This window comes from Bemisia tabaci, chromosome 2 (genome assembly GCF_918797505.1).
Source record: "Bemisia tabaci chromosome 2, PGI_BMITA_v3".
NCBI classification, from domain to species: Eukaryota; Metazoa; Arthropoda; class Insecta; order Hemiptera; family Aleyrodidae; genus Bemisia; species Bemisia tabaci.
In genome coordinates this window covers 79171439-79190030 of record NC_092794.1, presented here as the reverse complement: position 1 = coordinate 79190030, position 18592 = coordinate 79171439, and the positions used below count along the sequence as shown (strand labels likewise).

The 18592-nt window shown below is 38.2% G+C and overlaps 1 protein-coding gene across 1 annotated transcript in view; it reads right to left on the bottom strand.

Moving 5' to 3' along the window:
- Positions 1-18592, bottom strand: part of Ubr3 (Ubr3 ubiquitin ligase) — a 92589-nt gene that overhangs the window by 51439 nt on the left and 22558 nt on the right. Inside the window, 4 exon segments of the mRNA XM_019048775.2 lie at positions 4405-4555; positions 14286-14714; positions 15873-16143; positions 17033-17214. Coding sequence (XP_018904320.1) covers positions 4405-4555; positions 14286-14714; positions 15873-16143; positions 17033-17214 — 1033 coding nt within the window.

Below are 18592 nucleotides of genomic sequence, written 5' to 3'. Positions count from 1 at the left end.
CCCAGTCATGGTTGCATGAACTAATAAATATTTGACGCATTTTCAGTCAACATGACTTATGCAGGTTGTTATAACTGTTACAAAAGACTTTAGGAAGGTCCTAAAAAGTGGTCACAAAAGTACGTAGGTTTATAAGTGATTGTGTAATTTAGACTGAATCTGTCATAAAATTTTTTGTGTGAGATTTTAATTTCACTAAATTAATATTCCTCAATAATAAATGTCTGTCACTCGTGATTTTAAAGTGGGACCAGTTAGAAATATAAACACAAAAACAAACAGAAAAAAAGAGAGAAAACGCCTTCAATTTGACTGCACGCAATCCTATATCGCACGAAAGCAGCACTAATTGAAGTTTCCAACTGAAGCCACTTACAGGAGTTCAGGGATCGCTTTGTGATGGTAAATCTAAGAAATCTGCACTGTGAGATCGTGGATGGCGTTATTATTTTCTGAGAAAATTGATTATACTTTTCTGGTAGATTTAAGTAAAATATCTGATGAAAAATGAAGTGATATCCCACAAAAAAACCCTTGGGAGGGTGCCATTCAGACAGCAATAAACCAGAGAACTTGACCGTCCTGATTTTACAGACAAACATATATGATATGAGAAATCGGGACGGCAATTAATTCTAGGGTTTGTCTCATGCTGGTAGGCCAGCCATTTTTCTAAAAATAAATAAATAAAAAAATAAAAAAATAAAAAAATAAAAAACAGGAAAAAATAAAAAAATTGCCGTCATGCTGCAGACATGTTTGACAAATCACTTTAGCATTGGGTACCTATCATTTCTATGATGGGTACCTATTGGAATCTGCTTTTGATTTAGCAGAAGTCAAAATATTCACTTATAGTTGATAAAATTGCAGAAGTTGCTCCTTTTTTACCTCCTACGTTAATTACCGTTTTTAAGTAAACAGTAAGTGCAATTTAACCAAAAATCTATACAGTTCTTTATAAGACCAAATGGACAAAATTACCAAATTTGAATAGGCTAACGACAAATCTAACGATAGTTATCGTGAACGAAAGAATTGACAACATAGGTTGGGTAACTATTATAGGTGGGATATGTTTGTCTGTAAAATCGGGACGGTCAAGTTCTCTGGTTTATTGCCGTCCGAATGGCACCCTCCCAAGGGTTTCTTTGTGGGATCTAATAGAGCCGAATTCATCCATTTTTGACTAAAAGTATTTTTTTAAAGATTTGTATAAAAACATGATTTTTTTCAAAGTTTTTTTTTTTGTTTTTGTTTGTTAAACTAATAAATGATCAATGAGGGAAATGAAAATTTCGGCTCTGTTAGACAATGGGGCATACATTTCTGGTCATTTTTTTAAAAAAACGCAGGTCTCTAACTCAATTAGGGCCTGAGAAACTGATTTTTCAGGAGAGCAATATCGGTAAATGTACGTGAAAAAGTGCAATGTGCAAGTGCATCATTCTGCAAGGGATCATCACTTTCATCGAATTTTTTCAAGTTTTTGTGATCATGATAATTACATAGTGGATACATCATCATCTCCTATTGACTCTCCTGTATAAAGTTAGTGAAAAAACGCAAAAACTACAAAAAAGAAAAAGAAAAAAAATGGACCATTTTTAGACTGGAGTATCCCCTTAGGAGCTTTGCATCATCTATACAGAATGTAATTCATTAAGTTTCTCATAGCCTTCCACTGTCTAAAAGTAAAGACTTTATTACTATCCTCATCACGCTGGCATAAAATTAATTGCAACAAGCCTCACTGCATTTTCATCCCTGTGCTCTGATGCAATTTTCCCGATCCAGAGGAATGGTTGTATCACTTCAGCAGGGCTGTTAAGAGCACCAAATATTTCTGGCTTTGCATTATATTCACTCCCTGTTTATCACTTCTATTATTAATATATTATGATATAATCATACAAAGTGAGACATTTCATATTTTTCAGCTTTGGAACCAAGCAAAATAGATAGATTTATTTAGGACCTGTTGCATCACCGTTACCATAGAAATGCAGTTTTTTGACCATCTTTTCAGTGTGCATCAGAGTGGTAGCTTGAGTGGTTTTTGATTGTCCTTGCTTCGTACATTTTCTACTTTATCATCCCTTTGAAGTCAAGATATCCTCAGTCTCTTATGTTCAGTATTTTTCATTGCAGTATCTGTCATTAAACTACGTGTGTTCTGTAAGTCAATGGCATTATTTCTTATGGTATTATGGCACTAAAGCTCATGTTCTTAGTATGATATTGGAAGGGGAGATAACCTCATCTTTTTGGAATAAAACATGGAGAAACAGGACCTATTCCTTAGCGATCCAAGACTGTTCACCAAAGGACAACGCTAAAAAAAAAAACTTAAATTGCAGTTTAGGCGAACTGCTTGTTATGTTCTCCTTTTCTACCCAAGTAGCAGAGGTTGCAACAACTTGCAACAAAATCGTTGAATTCTTGCAACTAATAGATTGACGTGCGGATTGCCTACTCTTTCCCCCGAAGGAGCTATCATTGTTGGAACTTGTTGCAATTAAGTTGAAACATGTTCCAAATTCAATATCGTTCCCGGTCCTTACATTTGGCTAAAATTTGAAAATCACGGCCTTCTTCCCAAACTGGTAAGGACGTCACGTGACTGGTCATTACTTAATATAATAAATATAATATAGTAAATTATAATATAATATAATAAATCATAATATATTAAAATAAATTATAATATATTAAAATTATTTATAATGTATTAATAATATTATTCACTTTTCATTAATTTATATTATTTATTTATCTTATTTCGTTTTTAATAATTATTTATCCGTCCATATTTTATTTTATTTATTTCATGTGTTGTTCGTACTCCTCTCTTTCAAATACTTGATCTACTTTATATTATTTTCGTATCCTTCATTGTGCAACTGAATGATGTACAGAATTACAGGAATGTCATTGCTTCTAATCATTGAACCAGATCTGGGGACGCTTATTAGTGCTAAATTAGCCATCTTTGCCATGCAAACGTCCGTGGCGGAGTGGCAGCGACACTCGAGCGATCACCGAACTTCAGCAACGTCGGGCGTAGTTAGTACTTCGATGGGTGACCGCTTGGGAACTCGGGCGCAGCGCAGCTTAATTCTGGCGAACATTGGTTGTCGGGTTCTCTCAGCGGCACTTCTCTGGTGTCCGCGATGAAAATTATGCCTAAGAACGTGTAGCGCGCCTAAATTTAAGCATTTTGGCATTTTGGAACTTTTTTTTTCAGTGTGTGATATCATATTGGTATCATGTTGATATCATGGTGCTAACATGTTGATATCATATATGATAACAGGTTCCAATCACCCTGTTGCTACCGTGTTGGGCCAGACCAACTTGTTACCAACATGGTCATTTTTAGCAGGGATGATTTAAGCAACGTCGATAAGTTGCAAGATTCATGCAATTCAATTGCTATAAGTTGCGACTTTTCTTCCGATCAGATCGCCGAAAATCGGCACTTATCGACCAAATGTTGGCTGAGCGTTGCAACTAAGTTGCAACTTAGTTGCAACTTTTGACCAATAATGTTTCAACTTCTTGCAACTTTAACTTTGAAAAATGCTACTTGGGTAGGAGTAGCTTTATACTTCACTACACTCATCACAACAAAATTGGACGTCGTTTCGCATTAACGAACTAAAACTTCTGCCAAATCCGGAAAAACACCTATCTGCATAGAGAAACTAATGGCACATACGTTGTTTCTAAAATGAGCCAAAACTTGTGGTTCCTCATTGCAAATCACAATCAAATTGTACCAGCTTTTAGAGGAATTGACCAATTTGGCTTTCAAGACAACTGTTGTGGCCAACCGGTAAAACAACGAAAAAATCGAATTCCAATGACATTTTCAGGGGCTTGAACAGCATTACTATCTCCATCCTACATAGCCAGGGTAAACAAAAAACTTCTGATCTACCTATCAAGAGCATCAAGCAAGTCACTATCTCTACAATACCATCCTGGAGGTGCAGGGTTTTCTTCTAGCAATCCCTCGGCCTATAGCACATCAGTTTGACTGACTTATTGTAAAAAAACTTGAGAATCGGCCCAGGAAATAAATTTAAGTTATGTACATTTCCAATTCGTACGAAAGACAACCCCCCCCCCCCCCCCAATTTTCAGACAGTAAATTACATTGTTAACACAGAGAAACAGACATGATCCGTAAAAGAATCAGACGTATCTAGATTTCACCGCATCTGTTCTCCCTCCCCTGTTGAGATGGAGGTCTCTTTTCAAGATCTAAATATAAGATAAGACTTACTGTCGGAGCTTTCCAAGTAAAGAGGTTCAACCATTAACGTAACAGATCCAATGATAGTTCTAAGGTTGAGATGGAGGTCTCTTTTCAAGATCTAAATATAAGATAAGACTTACTGTCAGAGCTTTCCAAGTAAAGAGGTTCAACCATTAACGTAACAGATCCAATGATAGTTCTAAGGTTGTCAGACAGCCAATCTGAAATAAACCAATCTGCTAAATCTAAATCTTTGACATCACGTCTATCACAGGGAGCAGTAGAACAAACCTGAAAAAGAAAAAGCGAAATTCCATTGAAAATTCTGTGATAGGCCCGACTTACTACAGATGAGTTTTCACCGATATTACTGGTGACATGACACCAAAGACATTGAATAGAGTAGACCGTGCACTCCTATTTCCGCCGTGTCAGCTGAGCGCGGCCACTTCGGCGGGACTCCGTAATGGGCGGGTAGAATGAAAATTCGCGACTGAGCCCCACGTAGCACGAGCTGGCGTTCGGGCGTACCTGGAAAAATCAGTTGCACGCTCGGATTTTCGCGAATTACTCATTTTCACTTCATTTTTCGGCAAAATTTACAGGACCACATATTAAGAGCATGAAATTTACTATTTCTCTAAACAATTTTCGTTTCTTCATAGTCATTACTGACTAAGAAAATCGTTTCATGATTGAAAATATGAAGATAGTGACCTGCATATCAGACGGACGTTCATAATGCGCGCAGCTTGTAAAAATGATGGCGTTGATAAGAAGTAATTTTGTAAAAGGTACAAAAAGGATTTAAAATGAGGTCAATCATAAAAATCAAGCGTAAAAACGAGGAATCCTGTTATATATTGAACATAACAAGTAGCAAAAGCTACCTGCTGAGGGGGCGCCGCCCCCCCCCAGACCCCCCCCCCTTTCAAATTATATATGTGAGACTTTCAGTATCATAGAAGTCGTGCGGCGACATGCCGAATGAAATGCCACAATTAAAATTATTGGATCAGATGATGAGCTGATAAAAGCCTTACCCAGTAATTTGGGAACATTTCTGACACAGTTTGGTTGCTTTAACTATCACTTTGATTTGCGAAATACAAATCGTTTTCACTTCGTATGTAGTTAAATTTGATTTTGACTGACTTAGTTTCTGATGGATTCAAACTCATAATATACATTTAGGTTCCAGGGAAAGAAAAATGCAGATGAGCTACACTTCACATGAATATAGATTGATTAAAAATAAATAATCCGAAGAAGTGATGGAATAAATGATAATTGTTTACTACAGTAAATACTATACCTAGGATTCATAGGAATTTTAAATAAAATCCCACCCATCACTAAAATAACCCATATGTATATACTCGTGGTGCCTGCTCTCGGCTCGATTTCGCCGAATGGAATTCTTTATCATTGCGGTTGTCCTTGATGCGTGCGGGAGGAAATGAAGGCGCGCTCGCAGTAGCAAGAAGCAGACGCGCCAGGTTGCTTGCGACGCGTGAATGTAGCATAACCTCCACAGATTAACAAACCGTCGAGCAGCCACGCGAAAAGTCCAAAGACATAAAGACGGAGGGCTAAAAGCAAAAAATGAAGCTTCTTTTCAACCACCTCTACTATTGGCTAGAGGATTGGCGGCGAAATCGGGACAAGTTTGAGATTCAAATGTAGGGCGGGAACTAAATAAAATCGCGGAAACAAAGTAGTCTAAGTTGATTTTTGCCCAAATTCACTTGCCCACTCATATTTCTTTAACTCTAGGTTAGCTTTGGTCCGTCGTCGACCGATTAATTTCATTTGGGAGTAACGTTCATCTAGAACTGTAACGGCCTGTTTGAACCAGCAGAACCACCATGAGCAGAAGAAAAACTAACTTTATCTGAGATTACTGCCTATTACCGAGCAAAAGTAGGTGTGTTATATTAGGACGCAGTCCCAACTTTCTTAATATAATCGTTCCAGGCATTTAACACACGTTTAAAAGAAGAAATGAGGAAAAATCAAGAGGACAAGTTCAAATCAAATTTCCGTTTGCCGCCATGGATTCCCGCGCTCATTTACACACTCACACAAGCACCCAGCGCCAAACTAGGCTTCACCTTTTCCCCGTGCTTTTAGATACGAGCACTCCGTCTTTATGTCTTTGGAAAAGTCCTATACCTACATAGAGAAAAAAAAGGAGGTATTTGCATCTTGAGGTTTGTTTACACTGTAACGTAGGTCTGTACAACCTGGCCAGCGAAATCCGAAATTCGTACTATGAAAAATTGACCATAATTTCCGATTTTCCGAGGTGTAAAATACACAACTCAGCAGAAGGAAGAAAGAAAAATCGATTCGATATTTCTGGAGATAAATGTATCGATACGGACGATATATCAACGTTGAAATATCGATACAATATTTTGGTCTAAAATATCGATAGTCTGGTGGCGTGGAGCGTCTTTGGGGGGGGGGGGGGTTTGGGCGCGTAGCGGCCAGTCGCAAGACGATAGAATATCGCACCCGAAGCCCGAACCCAAATTGAGCCTCATTCGAGCGGGTCTCAATGCGGGGCCCAAGGCTGCAATCGCGGCCGAGCGCCCCGAGCGGGCCTCACAGCGGCCCCGCTAGGCTAGCGGCCACCGACCCTCGGAAAAGTCATAAAAACGAATGACGCTGATCAATGTTCCCACAAAAATGACGCGGCGCAACGGCTGCGGCCACACCGGAGCGTGACTGTAAGAGGAGGAAGGGGGGAGGGGAGGGCCCCCTTCGGCCCTGGGCAGACCGACCCTGACGAGAGTAATAAAAACGAGCATTGGAGCCAAATTGGTCTGTTAGTTATTTAGGGATAGTGTCCTAGCCTAAGTTTATTTAAAAAACAATTAAATAAGAGGAAGGATTTCAACCCTGAAAAATGTGTTGAGACCACGGACAGCCTGTGACCCTGGGATCTTTGTCAGTTTTGGTGAGCACAGTTACAGAGATGGACCATTTTTTTTAGGGAGCGAACAAATCAAAATTTTGAGCCTTAAGTTGGTCGCAACCATATCCGGAAGTCGTTACAGTGACATTTTTGTGCAATATGCTTCTGTGGAAAGTGCAATACTTAATGAATACTTTTGACAAATCGTGTTTTATCCGGTTTGCGCTTCAAACGTGATTTATTTGTGGAGTGTCATACGTTCCTTTTTGAATTGAAAAACTCGTCAGATGCATTGGGTAATAAAGTACAGCATCTCTCATTTCTTAACGCAGGGGGCGGCAAATTTTGCAATTTTTTAAAATGTAGGTTTAAAAAAAATCGGATTCAGAAAAAAAAAAAATTACAAACGAGAAAGCGTCTTTCGGTAACACAAGAGACAGCACCTTTAATTAGTCGAGTTAAGAGAGAAACTAAACACGCAATTTGGCATGGAGCGGTGCAGCAGTGATGATGAGGACTTGAGATAAAAAGGAGAAGCCCTCAGCGCGGCGCACGGTGAATCGAGTCAATGAGAGAGGTCGGAAAAAATTTGGGAACTTAAAACGCTCATAACTCCGTTTATACAAGAATCTAATGTTCTGCAAGCTCTTCCACTCGTTTTCTCGTGATATTTTCTTCCAGTATCACCCCTTGAACTTTAAAATGTGACGAAATAAACATCAACATTTGCAGTTTTTGTCAAAAATTTCATGTCCGACCCCTCTAATTGACTCAATCCACTGTGCGGCGGTCGGCGTGAAACGCATAGCGCCTACAAGACTGTAGGAATACTTCACGCATTGCGCCAAACACAGTGCGGTCAGCGCGGCGCGCCGGCGGAAGTTAAGATTATTAAACCACATTTATGTTTGTTCTTGCATAATTTTTACCTTCATTTCTTACAAATGGAAGGCCTTGTTCACACATATGTAGAAAGGTTTACGGAACTTAACTTTCACACAAAGTTCTGTGCGAACTTTTGCTAGTAGTGAGGGGCATAGTGTCCTTTCTTTTAATTTTTCTTGTTTTGCCGGTTGAAAATGCGGGTGTGATCCCTGCGAAACGTCCCGGGTTTCTTATTATATTTTATGTGTTTCTTTTTTTATTATTTGCGGCCTTAGTCCCGTTTTAAGTTGTTTCTCTGTTACTGTTTCGGGCCGATTAAGTTGTTTTTTATTGATGTTTCGAAACGAATGAGAAGGGGGCGGCAAAATACAGGTGACCCATAGGCAGCAAGTAGGTAATTCCGGCCCATGGGCGGCAAGTAGGTAAATCCGGCCCTGTTTTTTAAATGAATTTCGAGTCAAATTTACAAGAGAAATTGATTTACCAAGATTATTTTTCTTAATTAAAATTAACTTTCTTTTTAATACAGTTTTTACGTAAATACATTTGTTCTTAATTTCCAATACTTTTTACGAAATTTTTATGTTAATTTAATTAACATGTAAATTTGACTTCCTTTTCCGACTTTTTTCTTTTTTCGCGTTTTTCTGTGACTTTTAACAATTTTAGACTTTCTTTCCTTACTCTAGTAAGGATCTGGTTGTCAGAATCTATCCTGAACGACAACTTACATTCTTGGAAAATAAAGCTTTAACTGTTCCTGACCATTTTTTACCATCCAAACTCACTAGAACACATTGTATAGGTATGTGAAAAAGAGGGTTATTCATATAGGCGAAAAATGTACCCAGCCCGGAATGTACGAAACTTTGTGAGCTGATAGTACTAGTTGAGAGAGGCTTATCCCTAGCTCCGTTTTTGTAGGAACCCCAGGGAAACAGCGTTGCCATTTTTTAAAGTCGTAACCTTCAAACACCCATAACTTTCGGAGAAATGCAGTTACAGAGCTCGTATTTATACCAAAAGATGCAAAAAATTACGTTCTATCGACCAATGCCAAAGAAATTTTAATTTGACTCCATTGTTGCCACGTTTTGGCCATTTTTTTAATTTTCGTAATTATTTAAAATCACGTTACCGCCTTAAAAAGTGTTTGCGGTTGGTGGGGATTGAATAAAAACCTGTCGAAATTATTGTTCGTTCGATTCCGCATCCATCGATATATTATACTTTTCTGAGAGACTTAGGGAACACGAGTTATAGCGATTTAAAAATTCGGCAACACGCCCTATACCCCGATATTGACGCTCGTTTAGGTACGTTTCGCAACTCCGTGTTAAAGCAAAACGCCTAGAACAAACAAAATTCGAAAAGTCAGTTCATGTTTTGCGCTTTTTTGAAACTCTCACATGATTTTTAGGAATTCAAGGAGCGGCGGTGTTGCCGGTTTTCAATGAAAACCACCGCTGCCATCACAATTTAAAGTAGTACTCATTTAATCTTATCCAGCTACATTTGCTAACCTAAACTGACCATTTGCGACATGGTGTTGACAACATTGCCTAATTTCCGTCGGAATTCGCGTAGAGGCGGGGTTGCCAGTTTTCATGGAGACCGCCACCGCAATCACAAAAAAAATGTATTACTTATTTAATCACGTTCACCCTTATTCTGTAGTTGGAATTGTTTATTTATCGGATTGATGGTTTCATCTATCTCTCTGCAACGGCAGTGGTGCCTGACAGTACCGAGATATCGATATTGTATAGAAATCAAGAGCAATGGATCTAGGCCCCTCGCCAAAACTACTCATCGGACCGCTTGAGTGATTCGGTAGCTTTAAATTTCGATATCTCGTTACTGTCGGTCACCACTGCCGTTGCAGAGGGATAGAAGAAACCATCAATCCGATAAATAAACAATTCCAACTACAGAATAAGGGTGAACGTGATTAAATAAGTAATACATTTTTTTTGTGATTGCGGTGGCGGTCTCCATGAAAACTGGCAACCCCGCCTCTACGCGAATTCCGACGGAAATTAGGCAATGTTGTCAACACCATGTCGCAAATGGTCAGTTTAGGTTAGCAAATGTAGCTGGATAAGATTAAATGAGTACTACTTTAAATTGTGATGGCAGCGGTGGTTTTCATTGAAAACCGGCAACACCGCCGCTCCTTGAATTCCTAAAAATCATGTGAGAGTTTCAAAAAAGCGCAAAACATGAACTGACTTTTCGAATTTTGTTTGTTCTAGGCGTTTTGCTTTAACACGGAGTTGCGAAACGTACCTAAACGAGCGTCAATATCGGGGTATAGGGCGTGTTGCCGAATTTTTAAATCGCTATAACTCGTGTTCCCTAAGTCTCTCAGAAAAGTATAATATATCGATGGATGCGGAATCGAACGAACAATAATTTCGACAGGTTTTTATTCAATCCCCACCAACCGCAAACACTTTTTAAGGCGGTAACGTGATTTTAAATAATTACGAAAATTAAAAAAATGGCCAAAACGTGGCAACAATGGAGTCAAATTAAAATTTCTTTGGCATTGGTCGATAGAACGTAATTTTTTGCATCTTTTGGTATAAATACGAGCTCTGTAACTGCATTTCTCCGAAAGTTATGGGTGTTTGAAGGTTACGACTTTAAAAAATGGCAACGCTGTTTCCCTGGGGTTCCTACAAAAACGGAGCTAGGGATAAGCCTCTCTCAACTAGTACTATCAGCTCACAAAGTTTCGTACATTCCGGGCTGGGTACATTTTTCGCCTATATGAATAACCCTCTTTGAAGAGCATCGCTGTCAAAAGCTAAGTTCTCCTTCAATTTAGCTCTTTTTGTATGGTCTATGGGTAAGGACAAAACTAACTGTTTTTGCTAAACGCTTACTGTTTTTTATTCATAAAATTTGAAAGTCTCAATGAAAGCAAAGCTATGTCCAATCACAGCTAGGTATTTTTATTTTGAAACTGCACATCCCAACTTCTCCCACTTTTTCAGCCGAATTATTTTTTTTTTGGGCTAGATTTTGGTTGGTGCAGTAATGCTGATGGTTATTTTTAGAAGACTATGATGGTGAAACCTAAAGTTTCCAATGATATTTTATCAGCATAGTAAACTCAACCACGACTTCAATCATAAATAATTCCATTTAGGAAAATCAAGCTGAAAGGCACAAGTAAGGGTTCATGAAAGTTGAAGTCATAGCTCAACATTATAGGGTGGGTTCAAGTAACTTTTAACGTGTTTAAGACTTTTTTTCTTACCGTAGACCCTGAAAAACCACTTAAATTCAAGGAAAATAAAGGCTTAAATGTTCATACCCATTTTTAAATGTCAGAACTCACTAGACCATATTATATTCATGATAAATTTGAAGAATATCGCTGTGGAAAGTTGAGTTTTCCGTAGATTTAGCACTTTCCGTATGGTCTTTAAGGTAATGACAAAAAGTGCTAAATTGAAGGAGAACTCAACTTTTGACAGCGATATTCTTTAAATTCATCATGAATATAATGTGGTCTAGTGAGTTCCGACATTTAAAAAATCGTTATGAACATTGAAAACTTTTAGTTCGATGAATTGAAGTTGTCCCTTAGGGTCCATTAGCGCTAAGGAAAAAAATTCTAAAACTTGTTTGAGCCAACCCTATAATATTCTCCCACAGGATTCACTTTCAGACAGTAATAATTAATCAACATAAACACCAACCATTACTGATAAATCATCAAAGATCCTATTGGGCGAAATTCAGCCAAAAAGCACCAGTTTGGAGTCTGGACATTTTGGCCACCATTGGTTGCTTATTTACGCTATTAAACTGTGACTCGATGATAAAGAATGCCATAGGGCGACATTCAGCCGAAAGGCACCTGTGTGGGTTCTTTACATTATGGTCACAGTTGATTACTAAACGCTACCAAATCATGGCTAAATGATCAGAAATTCCATTTGGCGACACATGTTAACACTCTTTGAACATCTGAGGTATGAGTTCTGGAAATTTTGGCTATACTTGGTTGCTAAACGCTATTTAACAGTAAATGTTCAACAGTGACTTGATGATAAAGAATGCCATAGGGCGACATTCAGCCGAAAGGCACCTGTGTGGGTTCTTTACATTATGGTCACAGTTGATTGCTAAACGCTACCAAACCATGGCTAAATGATCAGAAATTCCATTTGGCATAATGGAGATGTTGCATGTGTGAGGAATTTGCGATTTAACTATTAAATCTTGTGTAAAAGGTCACGAGAAACACAATGGTGCCACTGGTTTTCTCTGAAATCATCTCCCAAGCTTAAAAAAAAGCACTTAAGTTGAGGCCAAAATGGAGGGAATATCCCACCCTACCCTGAGAGTCCAAGTCTAGATCAAGACCAACTCTCCATGCAGAGATAGGGAGCTAATACATTGACAGGGCTACCAATTTATCTGGGGACTCCAAAACTGAAAACATGGCAACCCTGCTAATGTATTTGCTCCCTATCTTTGCATGGAGAGTTTGTCTTCATGTAGACGTGGACTCTCAGGGTAGGGTGGGATACCCCCTCAATTTTGGCCTCAACTTGAGAGCTTTTTTTGAGCTTGGGAGATGATTTCAGAGAAAACCAGTGGCACCATCGTGTTCCTCGCGAACTTTTATACAAGAATCAACAGGCAAATTGCAAATACCTCGCACATGTAACATCTCCATTGGGCCAAAATGCACCGATATCAATACTTCATATGTTACTTGGTTCCTCGAAAATTCTCCTCTTGGACTTAGCCTAAAAGTGTGAACATTTTTTAGCCTCTGGCGAAACCTAGAGTCTATACGGCTTCGCCGCACGACTAAAAAGGCATATAAAAGTTACGCGAGAGTTACTTAGAGCTATTGTCCATCTTGGTCTATGAGAAGGAATTGATGGAAAGCTGAAAAAAGGGGGCAACGATTTTGGCTGTTTCAAAGTACCGTGATTTAAGATTATTCCACTGAAAAAGGTTATGTTCAAGCATTACTATCAAATTAATTTGCGAGTCGCAACTTAATGTTACTTAAGCTGCTCAAGAATTTCAAAATCAATGCTTCAGTCACATGTTTGTGACTGGCGATCGTGGATACTGTTTAATTTCAAAAAGTATGAGTATGTAATTGTTCTTAATTCCTTTGCATTTTTAGGCGGCTCTGTGATTAAGTCGCTGCGCTCGAGAAGGGCATCTCTTAGTAACGATGTTCCAGAATCTATGTCGCTCATATTTGTTTAGTAGAGAGGTTCCCAACGGTGTCAATTTTCCAGGATTTTTTCCACAGAATATTGCAGAATCATGAAAAATAACTCAGTAGAAATTTCAACGAAATCCATGCATTCCTTTCACTGATGAAATATTAGTAGAGATTTTGAATCACCGCAATCAAGATGTGCCATTCTTGCACCCAGTGCCTCAATTTTTCTGCACAGTGCAGTGCAGTGGATTCTATGAAATGAGTTTTTACAATGCCCTTACTTTCCTCTATAAAATTAAAAAAACATAGCACTTACGCTATGCTTTCAGCAAAATACTGGGGGCATACGATACATTAGGTGTTCAAGATGATCCAAAAGTATGAAACTGATCAAAGAACCACCATCACCATCAAAGAACTGATTTATGTAAGGCTTTATAAAATCCTCGTTAGCATGCATTTCACACACACATCAGCTGAAAATATTCACACAAATCTATTAATAATTAAACATTTTGAAGCCAAAACCGTACCAACTTCATATACCCGCAATGTTTGTTAACCTCGAGCTGGGGCTCACTACCTCACCGGTGCCATTTCGTTGTTCCCGCACTCATCGGTCGGTGCGCCATGCAAATGGAGGAGAGGTGGACACCTCTCAATTTTACAGTACATGGTCTAATCTATTCAATGTCTTTGCATGACATGAAAGATGAAAAGGATGATTTATAAAATAACTCTCCTTCATTTCCTCTCAATCGCATTCAAGCTGAAAACCATTAATTAATACCACTGAAAAAATACGCATCATACTTACTACGCTCATGCAGAAACTTCCAGACTTTTCTCTAAAGTTTTGGAATTTTCCTGGGTTTAAGGAAGCTCTCAAATCTTTAAAATGTTCCTAACAATTTTGGAATTTTTTTGGAGGAGAGTACAATGTTGATTTTTCCATCAGAAAAAACACCGATGATGCATATACGATTTGAGAGGTTTAAAATTACCTGTCCATACTGTTGAGTGGGATCCACAACACTTAGTGCCATTTCTAGCAGGTAAACAATTAATGCCATCACATTTTCTGAAATTGTGGACTGGTGGACTGCTTTGTACAGACCAATCCATATTACAGCATGAAATATTTTTGTGGTTAAAATCCTGCGAGGATCTTTGTAGGCCTCTAAAACAGGCCCAGGCGGTCTAAAAGGAGGCCAGAGTTTATTGTCAAGGGTCGGCTTCCCTTGCTGCTGATTCTTCTGTGTGACATACTCAGTAAACCTATCTAATGATGTTTGATATTCTGGCCGATGGACAGCTCTGAGAAGAATATGAATTGGATCATACAGTTCTTCCCAAACTCTGCCTTTTGGGATGTACATCCCTTGTTGCATGTTGCCACTGGCTTCAAAATTTGGAGCTCTATAGTCTGCAACCTGTAAAACACACACATATATAAAAATAACATCCGCAATTAATTTAAAGGATTGAATACATTCAACACTGAATTTTTAAAGCATTCTACGCAGTGCATCTTGAATAAAAAAAAAATCAGAAAATGTATCGAGCCATGGTGTAAGATGGTGAGAAAGCATATTCAGAAGTAAGGATCTTGGATTATTGATCAAATATATCAACTGACATGAACAAACCTTTCAAATGACGGTAGGCAAGTATGTTTGGAGGATGAGTGTGAAATTACTTTGAAGAATTTTAGCTTCAACCAAACATCACTCGCCTCTTTGGTGAGTGTTTGTGCCTATTGTGCTGACCAAACAATGAGCCTACACAGACAGTGCCCGCTTATATTCTGCGTGACTTGACAGACATATGTTTTGACAAGGGGAAGAGGGAGGGTATAGGTCAGTGGCACCCTCTTTTATCATTTATTTTCGTTCACTAAGCACAAGGAATTTTTTCAAATTTTCTTAACTTTGGGGGGCAAGGAAACTCAGTTTTGAAAATGGCAAAAATGAGACCCTTCCAAAACGCTATTTTCTGCCGGCTCTGGTGACGTAGCCGGACGGGCGAAACCTGATTGGCTGCACTTAGCTGGAGGCATTGCCTTGCTACGGCAACTTGACTGTCAGCTTTTAATTGCTCAGATTTTGATTAGTCTTTTCTTCCCTTCAAAACAACTTTTTTTTAAACTTCTAAAAGAATTTTTTGGTTTTTTCACAAAATTTTACTGATAACAAACTATATTACAACTCTGTAAAAATTCCTTGCCACTGCCCTCTTGTCTTAAACCAAGAAGAAAAAGTATTGTTCACTGCTGAAAGACTCAAAATTGGCTTATTAATATTCTGCTTCACAAACTTTCCAATTTGGTCCCCTGAAATTGGTTTAAGTTTAAGCTCTGCTGGAAATTTCCAAAGAAAAAGATGAAAAAATGTATTTCTGGTGCTTAGTTCCGGATGATACGGACTTAAAAATGAGTTCAATATGCAAATTTTTTGGATAATTGAGTGAGAGGGGTTTGGATGCACTAGGAGCCTAAACTTATAGATGGGCTAGAGGCAAGAACTTTCAAAGAGTGGAAGAAAGAGATCTATAAAACTAGACACAGTGCACAAATAAGGTCTTCCAATTACCTCAGCTAAAATTGCTTCAAAATCCCGGCTCTGATCAGTGCCACATCTTTCTGGCATCAACTCCATTAACTGAGAATGAGTAGTATCGCCTTTGCACAAAAGTGTGACCATTTCAAGCTGTGAGAGCTGCATCTGACAAGTTCCAAGGTTTGTTCTTATACTAATTAGAGAAGCTATGAAAATTAAAAAACTCTCAAACATAAGACTATCAATTTCAGTTGAATCACTACTCGAAGTGGACGTGAAGCTAAAACATTCCTGAATATGAAACCTGCAACAAAGAAAAGAGGAAGGCCTTGAAAGTCAAAGATAAGTCACAACATGGATTTCTTCAGAAAGAACTACATCTAAACCACTAGTTTGATTACATTCAATTATCAGTCAAATCTTTATCAGAAAATTCCATATGACTCAATTAAGGAAAGGAGATGATATAACTATATCAATTGTGTAGTCAACAAAATTTTTGAGACCTGCACCAGAAAACAGACCAATTAAAAATACTTGAACTCACTTGCAAGTAAAGTTTTACTAGTGGACACGTTTAGCCGCTCTCCCTCCAGCATCCTTGGTGCAACTCTCGACTTAGGTTAAGTCGAGTCATGCTGAGGATACAGGAGGGAGAGCCGGCGAAATGTGCCTGCTAGTAAAAGTTTTACGTGCAAGTGAGTTTAAGTATTTTTTATTGTTCAAATGTGTAGTGTTTGACCATGTGGCGGCTGCTAAACATGACAAAAAACAGCAGGCTGATTTCCGAAATTTTGTGTTTGACAACTGATTAAAACAAGAAAAAGGTGAAATTGAGTTAAATGATTAGTTGAATATGTCCATTGGGTGATCAAGAACTTCAAGGGGAGCCCTTTATCAGGCCAAATAACGAGTGGTTGTCAGCACGCAAGAAGGTATCTTTAGTTAGTCAATACTACAGCCCCAGAAAAGGGTCCCGATGATGTACTTGATTGCCTGAACGACATAGTCAACCAACCATATTACATAAAACACTATAGTCTTGTGTGGTCTAGTCAGCAAACACAAAATGTCAATAACCAGCCTGCTACAGCATTGAGATGATGTCAACTCTAATACTGAATAATATTCCTTCGCATCAAAACAATACAGCTCCTGTAATAAATTGCTGTTTCGACTGCTAGAAATCTTACTTATCAATCACTGTTTGCATAAAAACATCAGTTGGAAGTTGCATTGCACATATTTGAAGAAGGTAAAGATCAGCATCCACCATTGAGTTGCAAAAGTTGCACTGTATGTACGTCATAGCTTGTCCTTTGATTTGCAGACCGTTTCTCACCCACAGTCCATTGATGATTTCATAAAAGGCAACCTGCGGATGAAGAGTAAATTATTGCATTAAAATGATGAAATTATGAGTAAAAATTAAGGAAATGATTATTATAATAAAGACTAGCTGCTTCAGCTTGCTACACTCGCTTGCGCCGCTAGCCGGTGGCTTCGCCCCCTAGACCCCCCGTCACTCGCTCCGCGAGTGAATGTTTTGCTACTACAAGTAATTATCTTGTACTAGTAATACTAGTAATTCTCTTTTCCTACCTCACATACTATATTGTATCAATGCCTGGTCAACTTGCAATAATAAAAAGATCGAGAAATTATTCATAACTCAAAAAAAAGCTATTAGAACTATGCTTAAATTAAAAATAAATTATTAAAAATTAATATTAATTAAAATAATAAAGCCTACAGAATCTTGCAAGGAACATTTTAAAAAATTACAAATCTTAACTGTTCCGGCATTGATCATATACTCATCTTTGAAATTATACAACAACAAGAAACTACAGGAATCGAGAGTGGTGCACAACCACAACACCAGAAACAGAACAGAAAGTCTAATCATAAAAATTAATAAAACAGCGGCCCGAGGCCATAACTTTTTCTGTAAACTACCACCAAACATAAGGAAAAAAATTAAAGATGAGCCCCGAAGCCACAATGCCCTGGTCAGACAATATCTACTTGAGCAATGTCCCTATTCCATCAACAAGTTTATAAATGGGACAGGTTGAAATCATTGTCGTTTTTTTTTTATATACATATATTTATTCTTGTTTTTTGTTAGAAAAATTCGACGCATTTGTAGAAGCCATGTGCAAGCCAAACAACAAATAAAGATATTATTATTATTATTAGTGGACTTCCTGGAGGCAAAATGATAAATTCAAAAACAAAGAATAAAAAACTAAACATGATAACCACCTACTTCTAGAAAAAGAAACATCCTTGAAAAATAAAAAACACTCCTGTAAAAGAAAATCAAGATACTTTGTGAAAATTTAACAGTGCAAAAGGGTGAAGATTAATCACTGATTCTCTTGGAAGAATACATAAGCTGCTGTAAAAAAGTTAATTATTAATAAAACCTGTGCTGCCGTAAAACGGAAAATAATCCCGTGAAAATACACATCAAAATTAAGTAATTTTCATGTAAAAAAACTGAAGACAAAATCAAGAAAGCGAAACTCTAGACGCACTGATAAGAAACATGGACAAACCGAGAACTCATTACGAGCAATGCGACGAAGGAAATGCGTAGCAGGTGTTCCGAGTCGGACAGCATAAGGAAGGGAGTGATACTGCCCTAGGACCCATGCCAGGGTAGAAGGCTGACACGTGTTGTGAGCAGGTAGGGATGGGTTTACGTGGAGAGGGAAATGGAAAATCAGAGGGTGGGAGGTCCCCCA